Here is a 21,685-nt window from a genome sequence, read left to right on the forward strand (position 1 = left end):
TCTCCTTCTCCTTCTCCTTCTCCTTCTCCTTCTCCTTCTCCTTCTCCTTCTCCTTCTCCTTCTCCTTCTCCTTCTCCTTCTCCTTCTCCTTCTCCTTCTCCTTCTCCTTCTCCTTCTCCTTCTCCTTCTCCTTCTCCTTCTCCTTCTCCTTCTCCTTCTCCTTCTCCTTCTCCTTCTCCTTCTCCTTCTCCTTCTCCTTCTCCTTCCTTCCTTCTCCTTCTCCTTCTCCTTCTCCTTCTCCTTCTCCTTCTCCTTCTCCTTCTCCTTCTCCTTCTCCTTCTCCTTCTCCTTCTCCTTCTCCTTTCCTTCTCCTTCTCCTTCTCCTTCTCCTTCTCCTTCTCCTTCTCCTTCTCCTTCTCCTTCTCCTTCTCCTTCTCCTTCTCCTTCTCCTTCTCCTTCTCCTTCTCCTTCTCCTTCTCCTTCTCCTTCTCCTTCTCCTTCTCCTTCTCCTTCTCCTTCTCCTTCTCCTTCTCCTTCTCCTTCTCCTTCTCCTTCTCCTTCTCCTTCTCCTTCTCCTTCTCCTTCTCCTTCTCCTTCTCCTTCCTTCTCCTTCTCCTTCTCCTTCTCCTTCTCCTTCTCCTTCTCCTTCTCCTTCTCCTTCTCCTTCTCCTTCTCCTTCTCCTTCTCCTTCTCCTTCTCCTTCTCCTTCTCCTTCTCCTTCTCCTTCTCCTTCTCCTTCTCCTTCTCCTTCTCCTTCTCCTTCTCCTTCTCCTTCTCCTTCTCCTTGAAGGGGAACAGGACTTTATTGGGGAACAGTGTGTACTTCCAGGACTTTTTTCCAAGTCAAGTTGTTGTCCTTTCAATCTTAGTTGTGGAGGGTGCAGTTCAGGTCCAGGTCCAGTTGCCGTTGCTAGTTGCAGAGGGCACAGACCACCATCCCTTGCGGGAGTCCAACCGGCAACCTTGTGGTTGAAAGGACACGGTCTAACCAACTGAGCTATCTGGGAGCTCAGCAGAAGGTCAGCTCAAGGTGCCTTGTTCAATCTTAGTTGCAGTGGTAGAGCCCCTTGCAGGACTCGAGGAATTGAACTGGCAACCTTGTGGTTGAGAGTCCACTGGCCCATGTGGGAATCGAACCGGGCAGCCTTCGGAGTTAGGAGTGCAGAGCTCTAACCGCCTGAGCCACAGGCCCGCCCTAGAATTCTTCTTAAGATGACACTTTAGGTAGTTACTACCATTCGATTGGCGTTGCATAAAATAGGGAATATTTGACGTCCCAGTCTAAGAGAAAAATAGCTTAAAATAATATAGGTTCAAGAGGCCTGTCTCTTTGCTATAAATCTATCAATCAAACCCCATGGATCTAACAGCTAAATAGATGAAGTCTTCTAATATTTTTAATAATTCAGCCCACATTTTTCTGTTTTATCCATTAGGATAACTTGAGAGATGTTATATAATACCTTGTTAAAATCTAGATCACAGTGTCTAGAGGAGTAACCTGTCTGTTAGTTTAGTAAATCGCCCTGAAAGGTAATCTGTTTGATCTAGAGCACTGATTCTCCAGGAGCAATTTTGTCCTCATAGGGAACATTTGGCAATGTCTTGTGGCAAAGGTGGGAGGGTGTGCACTATTTGCATTCAGTGGCTAGAGACCAGGGATTTTGCAGCCTTCCACAACAAAGAATTATCCAGTGCAAACCATCAATTGTGCTGCTGTTCAAAAATTCTGGTCTAGAGCACTGGTTCTTGTTAGAAATGCAAATTACTCCCCACCTAATGAAACTCTATGGGTGAGGCTCAGCAGTTTGTCTTTTAATCAGCACTTTGGGCAATTCTGATCATCCTTAAAGATTGAAGACCAATCTTGAGCCCATTTTGGCATATATGAATATTCAAGGAATATTTATTGATTGTCAGTCTTGGATGAGGAACCTCTAAATGTCCCCAAAACAGCTTTTTCACAACCAGTTTGCTTTTACCATCTTACCTGAATGCAGCTTGTTTCTTCTTGTAGTTCTCAAATTCTTCTGTTGTCTAGCATGTTGTTTAACACTTTTTTGAACTGTATTCAATTGAATTAGGAGCAGAACTTTTTCTTTCCATCATCTACTTGTAGGTAGGTATTCTTAAGTCTTTCTATTTTTTGAAGCAATGATTTGGTTGAAGATATAGTTGTCATAGTTATCAATTTTTAGACCACACAAAAATGGTAGGGATTGGATGGTAGAGACAATTCCTTATTCTTAATAGACCAACAATTACATGGTCATAGGGGTAAGTTTCTAAATTCCCATTGTACCCACGTTACCGAGCAATCCTTACTTGGTAATCAGAATTAGGAACTTCCTTATTAATTGAGTGGATTGTATGACAAGAAGACACTTTTAGTTTGGATTGAGTTAAAGAAAGAACATCTCCTAAGTAACTTGGGAGAATGGTAATGGAAGAGAAACGGAAATATAATAGAAAGTTGAGTAATATGTTGAATTACTTTGTATTTTGTGAATCTCAAATGCTGATACACACTAAGGTAGGAATAGTCATGTGTTGGAATGGGAGAGAAAGAATAGAATCAAAAGCACAGATGGAAGGATCACTTCTTAACTGGCAAGAAGGAAGAAGAAAGGCAAAGTGACATACCATTATAAAGACATCTGATTGTGGAAGTAGGCAGAAGTTATAGGAACGTTAAAAGAATGGTTTCCATTGTATCTGTGATAACTCAGGCCCATCAGTGCTTGATACAATTGCTAATGTTCCCTTAGCTCACAGGAATATTCTTATGGGGAATTCCCTATGAAAACTTGATTAAGGATAAAAAAAAATTACAGATGACTCTGAAAGCTATTTAGGCATGAGCCAGAAATGAAGTGCTGCAGTATTATAGCCCTTATCTACAGTGGCAGTAAAGAATACTGAAGAAGAAAAGAAACTCTCAGGGCATGTAACTTCAGGCAGTACATCTCATTGTCCACTCAACATGGAAGGAGAGAGAACCTGAGATCAAGTTCTGCACTGATTTCTGGAGTAAGACTGGCAGATGTTTTCCAGAGTTCGGAGGAGACTGTGTCATTGAAACTCTCGGAGTAGACCGTGAAACCAAAAAATATTTATATTTTATGTGGTTGCTCAAATGAAGGTGTTTAATAAGATGCATGCGATGTTCTTCTCTAAAGATGTCAGTTGTTTTCTCAATGAATTCAGAAATGAAGTGCCTGTGGTGACAAGGATGAAGTATATACATGTACTTTCTCTCGGAGACTTACTGGGATTTTTCCACTGCTGAATGGCTAATTTGCTAGCAGCATCCGCATGTAAGTTTTCCTTAGTCCAAGCAAAATATGATACCGTGCATTGAAAACAGTGAGTTATGTGATATCTGATTATATTAGCCCAACTACATTGTGAAGGGTGCAGCAATTTGTCTTTTTAAATTTTGTATTTGGGTTTCCTTTTTCCATGCCTTGCTGCTACTACCATGATACGTTAACTGACCACTTTATACAGAGGCCTGATATGATTCATATACTGTTGCCTCAGATCAAGCAACCCACTTCACAGAGAATGAATAATGCCAGTGGGATTCACTGTCTATTATATATAACCTCTCTCCAAAGCAGCTGATCAGATACAATGTTGGAATGGCTTACTCAAGACTCCATGATTGTACCAGCTGGGAACCTTGAGAGTATGGGGTCCTGACCCAGAGATTTATATCAGATACTGTCCTTCTCGCATACTAACCTAAGAATGAACGGTAGAGTCTATTTGGATTATACCTAATAACCTACTAATTTTTTTTTTTTTTGCTTGCCCTCTCCATCACTCTTACTTTCTAAGTACAGAGATTTTAATTGCCAGGGGACAGATACTTTTGCCCCTTCAAATCCTAGTCTATTGCAAGCAATAAGTGCTATCTTCAACCTTTGCCTCTAGCTCCTCATGTTACCCGAATCCTAGCTTTTGCAAAATGTCCATGTTTTTCCTAACTGTTATCAGTGCTAGGGATAGTAATGGTTCTAATGAAGTAAGAGCTTAATAATAACCATCTGGCTATTTTGACTTCCTCATGCCATCAGGGGTATAGGTAAAAAAATGAAATCGTGTATTAGCTGGGATGATTGACTGCTGGGGGTATAGATTTCTTTCTTCCAAGTAGATACTAACAGGAGTATGGTAGAACCCATGGGATTCCCTGATATGCCTTTTGCTACTAACATGCCCAAATGTAACGTTAATAGAAGTTTTCCTGTGGCCCTACCATAAAACATTAATGGCTCAGATGGTGACTTGGATTGCTCCACTAGACCAAGAACTGATCAGGAAGTATTTTTTGAATGTGAGGTACATTTGATGTACCTTAATGCAAGGTACATGGAAAAGGTACAAGGAAAAGGTACTAGAAGAAGAAATTGCCAAATACTAACTTAGGCAGAAATAAAGCCTTAGTTTTATTTGTACTTTTTATTGTTTATATGGGATAATAATTATTTCTCTTTTCTTTTAAAATAGGAGTTACAATAATTAAAATGAAAACAATTTCCATGTTGAAAAATGAATATGGTGTATGGTTACAGCTCAATTAGGGAATTCTGGACATTTCAGGAGATTCTGGAATTAAAGAAGAGTGTATCCATGATATCAATCCTGGTTTTAGTTGCTGAAAGTGACTTTCGTTCAACTCTCTTTGTGGAAGGGAGTGACAGTATTGCTCTTATGGCTGAATAATTGGATTATGGCATTTTTGCATATATAGGAAGAAGGGAGTGTTCAGATATGCTGTAGCACCAGGAGTTGGCATGTTGTGAGTATTTTTCTGGGGGTAGTGCTCAGCATATAGCCATTTTCTTTCTCTGGGACTTTCCCCCGGGGTGGGAGTTCTATTGGCCATAATTGGCGCCATGTAGCCTTGGCTCAGTTGCTACAAGTGAAGTACTAGGAGTTGACAACTGATTAAGGCTGGGCTATTCAGATTCTCTTATGAAAATTTGAAATTTGGTACTGGGTGTTGATAGGGCTGAGTCATATTAATAGCTACAAGTGAAGTACTAGGAGTTGACAACTGATTAAGGCTGGGCTATTCAGATTCTCTTATGAAAATTTGAAATTTGGTACTGGGTGTTGATAGGGCTGAGTCATATTAATAGCAGTGCTTCAGAGAGTAGGTTCCCAAATGTCTACTGTGGAGGTCACCATTACTGATTTTGTTTCTATTTTTCTCAAAAGTAGTTGTTGATCTCTTTTTTCATTTCCATTGAGACTGCCTAGTGTTCTTTCAATGAATTTCTTTTTCTGTTTATGCTGATTAGAGTTGGTGTTCTATTTCTTCCTATCAAGAGTCTTAACTAATCCTGGTTATATAAGTAGATGATCTGAACCTCAAAATAAATTCAATACTTGAATTATGACAGTAGACTAAAGACCCTGAAGTGGAAGTGAAGAACAAGGAACGTGTTGACCTTTTCTCCCAAAAGTGGAAGAAAAAATGCCTTTTATTAAAGAGACTTGGGAGGGATATGGCTCGTTTTGCAAAAGACAGTTTTCAGGTAACAAGAGGAGATAGAAGCAGTGTCAGAGCCTAAGGTGGACAATGTTACTTAGGTTCTCACAAGAGACTTAGGATTCCTAGAGGACTAGAAAAGGGGTTATATAACAGATGTTCAATAAATATTTGTTGACTATGGAAACAAATGGGGGAGGTTGATCCCCTCTCCTTACAACCTCAGTAAAGAATGATACATACCACCATTGACCTGGGCTTCTCAAATTACAGCTCACTCCTATAACCACTTCCCCAGGGTAGAAACAGCCAAAGATGCCATGTTTTTTTCCCTGCAACTCACCTTTGGTTAATACTATTTTAGTAGAGAGGTTTAGTTAGAGAGGTTTTAATTAGTTTGATTTTTAGGGAAAAGAGTTTCAGGATCTCTATTTCTTCCCTTCCAGAAGATCTCTGGAATTGTGCAAATTTTCTCTCTAACAAATATCAGTGGTGCTGGAAAAAAATTAAGTTCTACTTTCACCTTATATGTTATGTGATATTAATTAAGTTAAAGCCAGCTGTGAAAACAAATTGACTCTGAAACATTTTAGAGTTTTGGAAAATGGTTTGAACACAATAATTTATTTCTTTCTCATGTAACTGTATTGGGAGGTAAAGAGGTCAATAGGTTGACCTCTTTTTGGTCATTTAGGGGCTCAGGTAGGGAGGCTCACCATCATCATCAGCATGTGGCTTTTAAGGCAACCCTGGGCATTATATCCATCCCTGCAAACAGAAGAAGAACAGAGTACGGGAACTTTTAGTCAGAGTGAGACTGGAATATATCACTTCTGTCCATATTCAGTTGGCTAGAAATCAGTCTCATAGCCACCTAACTTCAAGGGGGGCTGGGAAATGTAGTCTACTTTGTGTGAAGGAAAAATAGAATATGTATTTGGATGATCAGCTAACAGTCTTTATTTCTTATTTATTTATAACATTTTTTAGTCTCAGGTGCACAAAACAATGTGATAGTTAGACATTTATCATTTATATCCCTCAACAGTGACAACCCCCCTCCCCCCATCCACTACCCCTCTGACATCGCACATACCTGTTACATTTCCACTGCCTCTATTCCTAATGCTCTACTCTGCTTCTTGTAACTATATATAAAAAATTGTAGTTGACATTCATTATTGTTCAGCTTCAGCTTCAGGTGTACAGTGAAGTGTACAATGCAGTGATCAGGAATCTATATCATCCCTGAGGTGGTCTCCCTTATGAGACAAGTGTCCATCGGATACCCTACAAAATCTTCACAACATTATTGATTACATTCCCCAAATTGACTTTCGTATCCCCATGGAATCTTGTGGTTACCGACTGTGCTTTCTAATCCCCTCACCCTCCCCTTTATCCCCACCCCCCTCCATCTAGCTACCCTCAGTTTTTCCTCTATGTCTCTGAGACTGTTTCTGATTAGTTCATTCATTTATTCTTTTCTTTTGATTCCACATGTAAGTGAGATCATATGGTATTTGTCTTTTTCTGTCTGACTTATTTCACTTAACATAATGTTCTCTAGGTCCATCCATGTTGTTGCAAATGGTAAGATTTCTTTCTTCTTTATGGCTGCATAATACTCCATTGTATAAATGTACCACAGTTTCTTAATCCAGTCATCTACTGATGGGGATTTCGGTTGTTTCCATGTCTTGGCTATTGTGTATAGTGCTGCAATAAACACAGGAGTGCATAAAGTTTTTCGAATTAGAGTTTTGGATTTCTCCAGATAGATACCTAGGAGTGGAATTGCTCAGTATCTATCTGATATTGGATCATAAGGTAGTTCCATTTTCAGATTTTTGAGATACCTCCATACTGTGTAAACAGTAAACAGTATGTGTAAACAGTATGTGGCTGCACATAGTGGCTGCACCAATCTGCAATCCCACCAACAGTGCACAAGCGTTCCCTTTTCTCCACATCCTCGCCAGCACTTGTTGTTTGTTGATTTATTGATGATAGCCATTTTGACTGGGGTGACCATTAAAATATGGGCAGAGGACATGAAGAGACATTTTTCTAAAAAAGACATGCAGATGGCAAACAGTCTTTATTTCTTGTGGTTACCCACAATTGTCCAGATTTCACTCTTCAGTAATTCTGATAATTACAAGTTTACTGTACTTTGAAACAAAAGAAAGTTGGTGACCTTGCCTTTTTTCACAATTCCTGTAAGTTTCATGACTTAAAAATAAAGTTCATACTGAACTTTAAAAATAAAGTTCAATCCTTGTGAGAAACCTGTAAAATTGTAAGCTAACACATAATTATCCTTCCAAACAATTCTGGGAATAGGAAAGTTAAGTCAAGCTGGGATTTGCAGATTGGGAAGTATTAAAAAGTAAGTCGAACTGGAGGCAGTACCAGAAAGCTAGCAAATAGACTAGTGTCATGGTTAGAATCCAAATATGGAAGAAACCAATATAGGCTCCCAAGGAGAGAGAAAGTTGGAGTGTATATGCTGTATTCGTAGGGACTTTCAATACACTTACTGCTGGCCAGGAGTCAAGTCCATGGTGTGGGCATCCTACAGAGAAGAAAGCAGGTAAATAAGCTCGCTTGGCTGGAAGCAGCATTGCAGGGATGGAGCTGTTGCAGCACGTGCTGGGAAGAACTTTCAACTAACTCAGGAATATTAGTAAATTGTTCTGGTGTCTTCTCAATTTGAAATGACTATTTTTGAAAGTCGATAATAGTGGAAATTTTTTTTAAAAAATAAGATTATTCACACATATTTATTTTATTTTGTATCTACTTGTAGTGATAGAACTAGGAATGTGATTACATTTTAAGGTGTACAAAATGCGATTGAAATCATAGCCTGAGCCCAATAAGACCAGTGGGAGTGAAACTGAGTCAAAGGAAAAGACGTTTTAAACTTTGATGTTGTTTGTGGTCTATGAAATATAAAAATGTTTTTAGATAGCTGGTTGACTGGTGACTCTGTGAACTATAGGAACACATTAACTCTGAGAACACCAAGTACAGTACATTTTGTAAGGAAAGGGAAATGCTTTTGATTACATGGCTAGTGAAGACTTTATGCAATGAGGTTTCAAAACTACAAGCATAGTACTTTTCTTTCAAGGTTTGTTGATCCAATGGAGTGTAGTTTACATCCATACCAATTTGCATGGTTTTATAAAATGAGGAATTACACAGCAAATAAAGTAAACATATATAAACTGTTTCTTATAGGGAAACTCTTATAGGGAAAGTAATGAGTCAGGGTGGTTAGCCATTAAGGTTCTAGGGTCAGAACTGGGCTCAACTCTTGCCTTTCATTTACTAGTTTTATGTCCTTGGACTAGTTATTACATCTTTGTCAATCTCTGTTCTCATCTATAAAGTAGAGGTAATAACCATATCCAAAGTCTCTGAAAAAATCAAAAGATTTTTAATTTTTTAAATTTTATTTATTTTTTATTTTTTATGGTAACTCATCGGGCAGCAAAACCTGATGGGGACTGAAGAGAAGTTACAGTCTTTATCCCATTTAATATGCATCTTTATGCATTTAGTGGAAGAAATATTAATATATTTGATTAAGGCATGCTGCCCCAGACCCCACTCAGTGTTAATGCCGGATAGATTCCATTTATTCCTTCAGATTTGCTCTTCACCTTTCTCCACCCAACTATGTGCCCAGGAATCTGACCTACTTTCTTATTCTCATGCAGTCTGTTTTCCCATTGGATTTGACCAAGCGAAGTCATTTGCAAGAGATTAGAGAGGAAGAGTGAGCACAGGTATTTAATTAACCTAGCTTCCTCCATGGGTAGGTTAGATTGAAGGTCTCAGCACCTAAAAAGTTACCCACTCCCCACAATCCTGTAAGTCTCCAGCTTTCAGTAATTGCTCCCTTCCTATACTCCATTTTAGCCTAAAGGTGGTAATAGTCACCACAATACTGGTCCCAGGTTACAGAGCTATCCTTGTGGTTTTTCTACACCTTGCCCATACCTTGGAAAATAGTGTGTGTACTTTTTTTAAACAAGATTTAAAAAAAAATTTTTTTATTAAGATTTTTATTAAAATTTAGCTAACCTACAATATTATGTTAGTTTCAGGTGTACATCACAGTTATTCAACATTTATATACCTAAAGAAGTGATCAACATGATCACTTCCAGCAACCATGTGACATCATACCATGCTATCACAATATAATTGACTATATTCCCTATGCTTTGTTTTACACCTGGAAATTTGAACCTTTTATTCCTCTTCACCTTATTTCCCCCTTTTTTAATTTCTCAATTACAGTTGACATTCAATATTATCTTGTTAATTTGAGTTGTCCAGCATAGTGGTTACATATTTATGTAATTTAAGAAGTGATCCCCCTAACTAATCTAGTACTCACCTATGGGAGTTACTACCATATATTATCGACTATATTTCCTATGCTTTGCATCCCCATGACTATTTTGTAACTACCAATTTGTACTTCTTCATCCCTTCACCTTTTTCAGTCTCTACCCCAACCTCCCACCTATCTGGCAACCATCAAAATGTTTTTCTATATCTATGACTTTGTTTCTGTTTTTGTTTGTCTATTTGTTTGTTTTGTTCTTTAGATTACACATATTAGTGAAATCACATTGCACCTGTCTTTCTCTATCTGATATACTCCACTCAGCACAATACCCTCCAGGTCCATCCATGCTTCTACAGATGGCAAGAACCCATCCCCTTCTACTGCTGAGCAATATTCCATTGTACATATGTACCACCTCCTCTTTGTCCATTCATCCATCGATGGACACCCAGGCTGCCTCCACATGTTGGCCATTGTAAACAATGCTGCAAGGAACATATGGATGTACCCATCCCATTGATATAGCATTTTGGGTTTCTTCAGATAAATACTGAGAAGTGGAATTACTGGGTTCTCTTTGTTTTAAAAGTCTCTTTTGTCCAGTATGAGTATTGCTACCCCAATTTTTCGTTTGTTTCTATTTTCATGACATACTTTTTTCCATCCCTTTACTTTTCATCTGTGTGTGTCTTTCAATCTGAAATGAGTCTCTTGTAGGCAGCGTGTGTAAGGGTCTTGTTATCTTATCCATTCAGCCACCCAATCTTATAATTGCAACATTTAATCCATTTACATTTAAATAATTGTTGGTAGATACCAACAGTTGCTGTTTTACTGTTTATATTTTTTATTTTATTTTTTTTGTATTAAAGAATTCCTTTAAAATTCCTGTAATACTGGTTTGGTATTGATGAACTCCTTTAGCTTTTTCTTGTCTGGGAAACTCTTTATCTGTCCTTTGATTCTAAATGATAATTTTGCTGGTAGAGTTATAGGTCCTTGCTTTTCATCACTTTGAATATTTAATGCCAAATCCGTCAGGGCTGCAAAGTTTCTGTTGAGAAACCAGCTGATAGTCTTATGGGAGCTCCCGTGTAAGTGAGTAATTGTGTTTCTCTTGCTGCTTTTAGGGTTGATTTTTGTCTTTAACATTTGCCATTCTAATTATAATGTGTCTTGGTGTGGGCCTGTTTGGATTCACCTTGTTTGAACTCTGCACTTACTTGACTTGTATGTCTATTTCTTTCCCCAGGTTTAGGGAAGTTTTCAGTCATTATTTCTTCAAATAGGTTCTCAATCCCTTGCTTTATCTCTTTTCCTTTGGTACCTTGTGATATGAATGTTGTTATGATTGATGTTGTTCCAAAGTCCCTTAAACTATCTTCATTTTTTGTTGTTGTTCTGATTGAGTGTTTTCTGCTACCTTGTCTTCTAAATCACTGATTTGATCCTCTGCTTCATCTGATCTGCTGTTCATTCCTTCTAGTGTATTCTTCATTTCAGTTATTGTATTCTTTATCATATTCTTTACTCTTTATGGATTCTATGTCCTTCTTTATGCTTACTATATTTTTGTTGAGGTTCTTATTATGTTCTTAAGCATTTCTATAACGAGTGTTTTAAACTCTGTCTCTGTTGGTTGCCTTTTTTTCATTTGGTTCTATTTCTGGAGGTTTCTCCTGTTGCTTTATTTGGGACATGTTTCTTTTTTCTTCATTTTGGCTGCCACTCTGTGTTTGCTTCTGTGTATTAGGTAGATTTCCTATGTCTCTCAGTCTTTGCTGGTTGGCCTTATGTAATATGTATGCTGTGTGGTTCAATGGCACACTCTCCCTGATCTCCTATGCATGTGTTCCAGGAGTGTCCTTTGTTTGTAGTTGAGTTATCCTGTTGTAGTTGAGTTTATTGCTTTTGGCCCAGTGATGGGATTGACTCCCAGGCTGACTGGCTTTGAGGATTATCTAAACTCACAGTGTATGATTTGCTGTGTGTGGGGTGATCCCTTAGAGTGGGATTCACCCATGTGGACTATTGTGCCTGTTGAGACCATCTTTGGGTGTGCCGCTTTTGGGGCTTACCAGGTAGTTTTCTGGTGTGGTTTGAAACTTGCCTCTGGGTATGTTATTTCTGGTGTCTCTTGGGAGGGGCTCCCAAGCAGGCCAATTTCAGCCTTACCTGTGATTGGCCTCGAGCTACTTGGTAGGAGCTACAAAGCTATATGTGCTTGATTGCTGCCTGTGCTGGACCTGAAGGCATGTGGGGGTGGTCTTGCTGTGATCTGAGAATTGGGCCTAGGGCAGCTTAACAAAAGTTCAGGGCCCGATAGTCCTGTTGCCACCTGCTGGCTGCCTGATAGGCTCAGCCATTGAAAGAGCCTCCTTAGGTGCTTGGGCGAGGCTGGTTGAACTGCTGTCGAGAGTGCCTCTAGGGATGTATGTGATTACATACATCTAGTGGGTGCAATGGGGTCTCAGGGAGTCACCAGTCATGGTGGTTTTACAAGTTTAATACAGATTTAGTTTTTGTACCAGTGCCTTGCCTGTGACCACTTCGCAAAATGGCCTGTGAATACCACGCCAGCCACTACTCACTCTGGACCTGGAGATCCCTGAGAGCTGCCCAAGATAGGTTGTGATGTAAATTATGGCTCATTGCTCACCATCAGATGTTCCTTGGGCAGCCACGGGCTCTCTGCTACTATAGGAGGCTTTCGCAGCTTGTGGAGAGGAGCCGGCCATCCAGGAGTTGACAGTGCACCCAGTGATGCAGTACTTACTAGCTGAGCAGGGCAGGGACCCAGGGTGTCACCAAGATGGTGTGTATGCCTGGATTTTACCAGACCAATGTGGTCTCAGATTTGGACCTTTGGGGGAGGGTTCAACATAGAAAAGATAGTGCCCTCCTGTAGGCTACATGTGAGGCAGAATCCACGCAGGAACAATGGCTGCTGTCCCTCAGCCCTTACACTGAAGTCACACAATTCAGTCTTTCCTGATATATCTGGCACCTCTCAAGTCTCCACCCCTACATCAGAGACAAGGTAAATGTTTGCAAAGGAATGCATCTGTGTGCAGTCCCTTCAAGAGCGCGTCTGGGTTTCTAGCCGCCTTCCATCTTACCAGGATAGACAGAGTCCTTGCTGATTTTCACGGCTAGATGTTGTGGGAACTCCTTTTCTCAGCATAGGATCCCTGGGCTGGGGAGCCTGGTGTGGGGCTGGGGCCCATCCCTTTTCCAGGGGGACCTCTCCCACTGAGGTGTCCTGCCTGGTGTTCATTCACTATCTGTGCATTTGGCGCCAGCCCATTTCGCTTCTCCGCCTCTCCTACCAGTTTCAATGTGTCCTCTTCTTTATATCCTTTGTTATAGGGGTTCTGTTCAGCTAGTCTTCAGATGATTCTTGGGGTTGATTATTCTATAATTTATTTATAATTTTTGTGTAATCCTGGGAGGCAGTAGGTGTCATATTTGCCTAATCTGCCATTTTGGACCTTCAGCCATGATATTTGTATAGCTTAGCTTACTATAATAAGTTTAAATCCTTTCTAATTATATTTCCCAATCATTTTAAGCAAAGAGTAAGGTTCACACAAAAAATTCCATGCTATGAAGCTATCCAGTTGCTAGAAATGGGCCACATAGTTGACTCTGAGCTTCAAGTGGCTAAATAAGAAAAAAGAAAGCCAAGTACAAGATTTCTAAGCATGCTTAGTTGTTTTTTGATACCAATAGCTGATAATAATTTTTTTGAAGTGCCTCATAAAGTGGCATGCTACACTGAGAATTTTCACAAGCAACTGTGAATAGGCAACTAGAACCTTCAGAAATATACTGAAACTCAAACATGAGAAGAGGTTTTGTTGAACCAACGGTCCTGTGAAAGTTGATATATCTTACTGGAATATAACTTTAATAGTGATGATGGAATAAGAATAATTGTCCTTTTGTCTTTTTTCTATTCATTATAAAAAGTAGTAATCAACTCTCTGTGGATTGGGAGATCTCAAGAACAATATAACATAAAATTTTTTTTTTTTTGTCATCAACATTTTTATTTAGTTTACTATGTGCTAGAATATAAATACATAACAATATGCCCTTTCTTATCATGGTTAGTCTTTTGTATAACTAAAATCTGTGGCCAACATTTTACAGAACAAAAGAAAACTAAATCTAAATCAGAAAAGGAGCAAGAATATAGGAAAATAATACATTTTATATAAATTACAGAGGACAGTTACAATGAAAATTTATTATTTTTCTGTCTAACTAAATTTTTACAAAATAAAGTTAACATGTGTTATTCTGTGAACTGCTAAGAAGGCATAAACACTGTGGCCCTTTCAAAAGACAGTGGTCAAAGACCAAATGTTATCTTGATGTCATTTATTGTTCTTAGTTCTTAACTGGAGTGGAGCTTCCTTTCATAGTCTTCTTTAGGTGGTGGTAGTTTGGCAAGATTTTCATCAAGAAATCCAGCTGTAGTGTCTGGGGCTGTGGTCGCTCAGTCTGCACCCGACGAAGGCAATCTACACCATAGATCACTCTATTCTCAGGGATGACTTCAAACGTGTTTAGGTTGCAACAAGCCCCAATACTGGTCAGTATTACATTTCTGCCTACGTCTGCTTTTGATTCAATAACGATATTATCTCCCATTTTCATGGCTTGGGAATAACAGCCGACTTCAAACACATTATTTGTGCCAATGATCATAGGTTTGGATTCTGGATCTTCAGCATCAGGGGTGATATTGTCAGGGTGAGCATTTATGATAAGCGCCTGTTCTTCTATTAGGTTTCCTTTACCGATCACTATTGGCCCGGCTTCCACAATAATTCGTGCTTTAGGGTGGATCACTGTCCTAGGTCCTATAGTTACATCACCTCTAATTTCACTTTCCACACACACAACTGCTCCAGGAGCAATCTTCACACTCTTTTGACTCTTGTCCGCCATGGTTTTTGCATAAAAAGTTTTCCTTTGGCCATCAAAATAAACTAATAATTTAAAATTAATTTAAAATTATGATTATGATTATTAAGATAAAATGTTGATATTTCCAAACTAAATTAAATTGTTTTAATGGTTATTTATCATTATCCTCCTTCTCAAATTAACATTCCATCTGAAAGCTGAAGAGAGAAGATTAAAAGAAGTCATTAATAAAAGGAAGCACATTTAATGGGAATATGATTATCACATAGTTCAGTGAAAATTTCATTGTGCCTCTTACAAATTGCTATTTCGTGCCCCTAGTTGCCTTGCTTATCTTAAGATCATTTTGGCTTTAGGGGAAACATAAAAAAATTAAGATATATACATATATATTTGTGAAATAGACCAAAGTAAAGGCATAACTATGGTTTAATATATGAAGAATGTTAGTTGTTTGACTTTAAAACATGATCAGGATTATGTCTCTGCTGTAGTTGTAGGTATCTTGCCATGGGGACTGTGTGGACTGTCCCCTGGCTAAAAGTCATAAAAAACAAACAAACAGAAAAAAACAGGGAAAACGCCTAGTTTCATCCCTTTCTTCCAGTGTCCACTCTGCTTTGGTTTTTCTCTGTTATATTATATTATATTCTCTGTTATATTAAATTCTCCAGAACTTTTCGACAGTTGTTTATTATGTTTTGACCAGAGTTTATAGTTGTTTTCCATGGGCCATACCATTAGTGGGCATGACCATGTCTGTGCCTAAACTTTTAAAAGCTTTTGAAATAAGACTTTTAATTTTTATTCTGCATTTAATCTATTATAATCTTAACTGTTTCCACCTGAGAAGTTACCCAGCAGTGTTCTGATACTATTCCAATTCTTTTAGATGTTGTAGACATTGTCACTTAGGATATGTTTTGTTTTAATTACTTAAAAGCATTATTAATTTATTAAAAGTGGAATTAATTTTTCCACTTTTTGCATCCTTTGATAGGAATAAAACTTTTTTTTTGTTCATACATTTATTTTCTTTGTTTATGATTAGGATTTTGAATGAGAGTGTCTTGATTCTAATCCCATTGTGCTTTGTTAACTTTAACTTTCTTCAGGTTCAATTTCTTCACTTGTAAAACAGAGTAACAATCCCTACCTTATAGTGCTGTTTGACTTCACGCGTGGTAAGGGGCTAACACAGATACTTGGCAAACAATAAGTACTCTATAAAGTGTAGGTATTATTCTTATGTGTTGCTTCCTGTCTTATTCCCAGTTATTAGATTTGGGGAACTAGATATTTTGCTCTATAGTTCAACATTTGGGTTTCCAAAAGAAATTTAGAGTAACTTTTGAGAATAGATTAGAATTTATCTTTGAAAAATAACTTTAAGCCTCTGTAATGATTGGGAACAAAATTAAATTCAGCTTTCAGAATCAGCCACCAGAACGAAGCAAGAAGGACAAGAAATAATATTATTTTAAGTGCTCAGATATTCATATAGGTTTTGCTTGCTCACTTAAGGAATAGGTGGAAAGTATATCAATAGTGTGTGCAGTCTTCAAGAATCACATGGGCCGATAGTACCTGAATCTTATCCTTAGATATGTCTAGAAGAGATTTATTGATTATCTGTTGTCTGGCAGGCACTATCTAAACATGGTGTAGGAGGCAAAGGGATGTATAGCTAAGAAAGAGATTGAGTGATTGATTTAGGAAATTGGCTCCGTGACTGCAGAGACTTGACAAGTCCAAAGTCTGCAGGGTAGGCCAGTAGGGAAGAACTGCAGTTTTAGTCTAAAGGTGGTTTTCAGGCAGAATTCCCTCTTATCCCTGGGAGATAGGATGAGGCCCACCCACATTATGGAGAGTAATCTGCTTTAATCAGTCTATTGATTTAAATGTTAAACTTGTCTAAAAATATTTTCACAGAAACATCTAGAATAATGTTTGATCAAATATTTGGGGACCATAGCCTATACAAGTTGACACATAAAGCTAACCATCAGAGGGACCCATTCTTGAAGTTTGCCTTGGACCCCATAGCAGATTCAACTTTATATGGTGCTCCAACCCCAGACTTTAATCTTTCATCACTGACTACTTCTGTCCTGATTTTGTGTATGACTCTGCTTCCCGTCTATATTGACTGCCTGTACTACTGATACCTTGTGCCCATCTGACCATACCTTTAGCCTCAGTCTTGCCCCTATTTATGTCCTGTGCAGGCCTCCTTCTGTAACCTCACGCTTCACCTTAATCCTAGCCTACTTCAGTCTTCTGTACAATTGACTTGGCCTACAGATTCCTGACTAGAGGTAGGACACTGATAGCTCTTAGGGGACCATTAGTGTCCTGAAAATTAATCTCTTCTCCTTAGCTTTGTATATTGTCTAGAAGTTCTTGGGCTTTATGAATCTTTATTATAAATTTTAAATACTTTCAGTTTTTGCTAATATTTTTCACAGAACATTGTATATGAATTGGCATATTTCTTTTCTGCTTTGGTTTGAGCTCATTTATTGTAAGGCTGCTCCTGACCTCTTTGTTCTTTCATCAGTGTTTTTTGAGGAGGAATAATTATTAAATATACTGCCATTCTTTTAATAATTGAATGAGTGTGGTATTTATGACCTCAGACCAGCCCTCTTATTTTGCTCCATTATGACTTTTATTTTCAAGGGCCTGTGGTTTTTAAATGCTACTGTTGGGAATAGCTGTCTGTAGAGTTGTTACCATGGTGCTTAGATCCTGTAAACTAGCCACCCTACCTGATATCATATTCCAGTGAGTGTGGTGCTCAGTGCTCAGCATTTCAGATTGGATCTGACTTCCTGGGATTAAATTCCAGATGGTATTTTACAGCTTGTCACCTGCCTGTTTGAGGAACTTTCTTTTAGGTTGTAAATTAGAAATACGTTCACTAACATTTTAAAATCTTATTTATTAGGTCTCCATTTGTTATTATTTTTTCTCTAATGGCAGAATAATTTGTTTTCCTTTTCAGAATAATTGTACAGTGGAAACAAATAATTCTAGCTTAAAAACTACATCAAATGATTTTATTGGTTGTATTTTAGTAGCTTGGAATATTACAGAAAACAAGTACATATTTTCTTTTGCTTTGAAAGGGGAAACTTAAATCAGAAGCCTCTTAGTCTGTAAACATAACTATTTAAAAACATATATAAAAGATATGGGAATAATAAAATCTGATTCATCTAATAATCTGCACTGACACTTGGCCTTATTTTTCAAATATGATAGATATATATTAACATGTAGTTATTCTCTTTGAAAAAGTATATATATTCCTTTCTTTTTAAGTGTACTTAGCTTTTCAAATATGATTCCCACAGCCTCCTGTGTATTGTAAAAAATGATTACCGAAACAATTTTACTTTGAAGTATAGTACTTGAAATCTTCAGATCAATATCACCATTTAAACCTTTAATGTAACTGTATTTATGTCAATCAAATCACAAGTGTAGTTTGCTAAGGTAACTTGATTTCAGTATAATTATAACAGACCAATCAATATTTCAAAATATAGGCTTTTATTATGAGATTCTATATGGATATTGATTTCAGTTTTCTGTGTTAATGTTAAGAGCAAGTGGTCTCAAACTTAGATGATCCAAAATATTGTTTTTAAGATAGTTGTTTGAAACCTAGAATGCTTTTACCAAAGAACTAGTATAATAAATGGCAATTTTATGGGTCTACCCATAAAAGCCTATTCAAACAATAGTGTAGCTGAAAATAATGTTTTAATTCCCTGAAAACACTCCAAGTCCTAATTTTCTTTGTATTTCTCTGGCTCGTCAGCATGCCGAAGAAGTTTGGCAGGTGGGTAGGCAGTATTTGTGTGTGGTTAGAGAAGTGAGAAAAATGGTTGCTGATCAGTTCAGGTGGAGTTAGATGCTTTCTGGATTGGAGGGTTGCTAAGGGTGGACTCCGGGGCATGGCAGCAGCAGGAATGGTGCCCCTCCTCTTAGTAGAGGACCTCAGTGATTCTGTAGGATCAGTGATGGATCAGGGAGGGTGTAGTCCTGGCGGAGGTCATGGTGATGATAGCTATTTGTATATATAGAATTCTGTCAACTGAGTGTTTGTAAGGATTTAGTTTGGCAGGATTTAGATACAGTTTTACATTTTTGAGGATCTCCTGGTCCAGGGCTTTAAAATTTTTCTTTGTTTTTAAAAACTAATTACAAGAATAGACTCAATATTGCTAAGATGTTATTTCTTCCCAACTATTAGTTCAACACATGGCAAATGTAAACTGCAAAACTATAAAACCTCTAGGAGATGACATAAAACGAAACATAGGTGATCTTTGGTTTGGTGATGAACTTTTATTTTATATAGAACACCATAAGCATGATTCGTAAAGAAAACATTACATGTGGGACCTCATTAAAATTAAAAATTTCTGTTCTGTGAAAGTCATCATTAAGAGAATGAAAGAAAAGCCACAGAGTGGGAGAAAACTTTACAAAACACTTTTGATAAGAAAACATCAAAATATCTGATAAAGAAGTGGTATCCAAAACATACAAAGAATTCTTAAAACCTAACAATAAGAAAACAAATAATCTAATTAATAAGTGAGCAAAAGATATGAACAAATGCCTCTCCAAAGAAGATACACAGATGGCAGATAAGCATTAGAAAAGATGTTCGACATCATATTTCATTAGGGATTGTAAATTAAAACAATGTGATATCATTGCACACCTATTTTAATGGCTAAACCCAAAACTGGTGTGAATATGGAGCAACAAGAACTCTCACTCATTGCTGGTGGGAATGCAAAATGGTACAGTCACTTTGGAATACAGTTTGGCAAGTTTACAAAGCTAAATGTAATTTTACCATACGATCCAGCTACTGTGTTACTAGGTATTTATCCAAATGAGTCGAAAACAGATATCCACACAAGAACCTGCACATGAAAGTTTATAGCAGTTTTATTCACAATTAAAGTAAAGTGGAAACAACCAAAATGTCTTTCAATAGGTGAATAAACTGTGGTACAATCATACAATGGAATATTATTCAGTGATATGAAGAAATGAGCTATCAAGCCAACAAAGGACATGGAGGAACATTAAATGTATTAATATACTGCTAAGTGAAAGAAAGCTAATTTGAAAAGGCTGTGTACTAACTGATTCCAGCTATATGGCATTCTGGAAAAGGCAAAATTACAGAAATGGTGAAAAGATCAGTTGGTTGCCAGGTTGGAGGGGAGGAATGAATAGGTAGACCACATGGTTTTTTTAGGGCAGTGAAGTCATTCTATATGATACCGTAATGATGGGTATATGACATTAAGGATTTGACAAAAGTCATAGCAATGTACCACACAAACAGTTACTTCTAGTGGAAACTATGGACTTTAGTTAATAACATTTTATCATGTTGGTTCATCAATTATAACAAATATACCACATCAATGTAGGATGTTAACAGGGATAACTGTGGTTGTGAAAGAGACAGTACATGGGAACTCTGTATTTTCTTGCTCAGTTTTTCTGTAAAACTAAAACTGCCCATTTTAAAAAAGTAATAATAAATCTCTTAAAATACATCAATAAACAAAAAACCCACTTACACTATAAATTGATAATAATAATAACATCTTTTCCACAATTCTCTAGTGACATAGTAATATTTCAAAATTTTAAGCAATTTTGATATGATATTCATGTAATTCCAGGGTTTCTCAAACATTTTTTGTCGATTCTCAGTAGCAAATCTTTTATTATGTGGGAGTTTGTTCTATAAATTGCTTTATTATCCTTTGAAATTGTATATACTTATTGTTAACATATGCATTGATCTTTCAGGGGTTGTTTTGTCTTTAAAAACAAAGCTTCTTATGATATGTTGCACTTAAACTAGTTTACATTTTTAATGACAAATTTCAATTTAGGTGTCGACTATTTGATATCTTAAATAATTAAAATTATACCTTAGGATTATTTTTATTTTTTTATAACCCTATAAATTAAACAGTATTCATCAAGTGTATTTGTGGTGGTTGTCGTGTGGGGTCTCCTGTGGGGGCTCTGCTCCCGCTCCCCACATAAGAATGCAGGACACGGTGAGACCAAGCAGGAACACCTACGGAGCCATAAGTAGGGGAGTCATACCACTACATTCTTGCTGGTGGCTGGGTTGGAGACACAGGAAGCAGGAGCCACACTGTCCACAACCCGCTGTCGTACGTAACTGCATTCTGCGCTTGCCAGCCACCATCTTCTTGCTTGCCCCCATTTTCTGCTAGCATAGCTATGGCAGTTATATTAGTGCCCAGTGGCTCACTGGTTACAGCTGACGGCTAACTAGCCACAGCTGATGGCCATCCAGTCACAGTTGATGGCCATTTACTACTTGAGCCAGCACCTTTCTATGTGAGGCCGAGAGCGTGGAAACTGCTCTCTGGGGCTCTGTCCTCACAGTGGTTTTTACCTATGTTAGTTAGAAATCTTCCTCAATTTAAAAATTTCTTGCTAGACGTTATCAAAATGGCGGCGTGTAGTGAGCCTCTGTAAATCTCCCCTGGAATTTACAACTAATCGAATAACTGTAACTCCACAAAGGACTCCCTACACAGCATACAGGCAAGACGAAGAGGCACACTACTGAATTCACCTAAGGGTGGGTGAATAGCGTGAGCGGGGGAGGAGGGAAGGGAGAAGTGTGGAGATGGAGCCCCATGGGCGCAGGACGCAGACCTAGCTCAGTGCTCCGAGCTCGCTGCATCCCAGAACTACCACAGCTGCAGGAGAGAGAAGAACTCTGACTGCTGGGGATCAGTTTATGGCTACCAGGGCTGAGGGGACAGTGTATAACACGGCTGAACCCAACACTCACGGCAGAGATCTCTGAGCAAAGACTGAGGGAAAAAGGCTGAAAACGG

The 21,685-nt window shown here is 38.1% G+C and overlaps 2 protein-coding genes across 6 annotated transcripts in view; one reads left to right on the forward strand and one right to left on the reverse strand.

The window, feature by feature from the left end:
- The window catches only part of MACROD2 (mono-ADP ribosylhydrolase 2), a 2,186,605-nt gene that overhangs the window by 184,183 nt on the left and 1,980,737 nt on the right, over nucleotides 1-21,685 (forward strand). The gene's annotated exons all lie outside the window — the stretch shown is intronic.
- On the reverse strand, nucleotides 14,127-14,774 carry LOC308491091 (dynactin subunit 6-like; the record flags this gene model as incomplete). Its single annotated transcript, XM_081034010.1, has 1 exon — nucleotides 14,127-14,774. One exon carries the CDS (start codon nucleotides 14,772-14,774, stop codon nucleotides 14,211-14,213), a length of 564 nt encoding a protein of 187 aa, XP_080890136.1. The 3' UTR covers nucleotides 14,127-14,210.

The sequence above is a fragment of the Rhinolophus hipposideros genome (assembly GCF_964194185.1).
Source record: "Rhinolophus hipposideros genome assembly, chromosome: 22".
NCBI lineage: Eukaryota > Metazoa > Chordata > Mammalia > Chiroptera > Rhinolophidae > Rhinolophus > Rhinolophus hipposideros.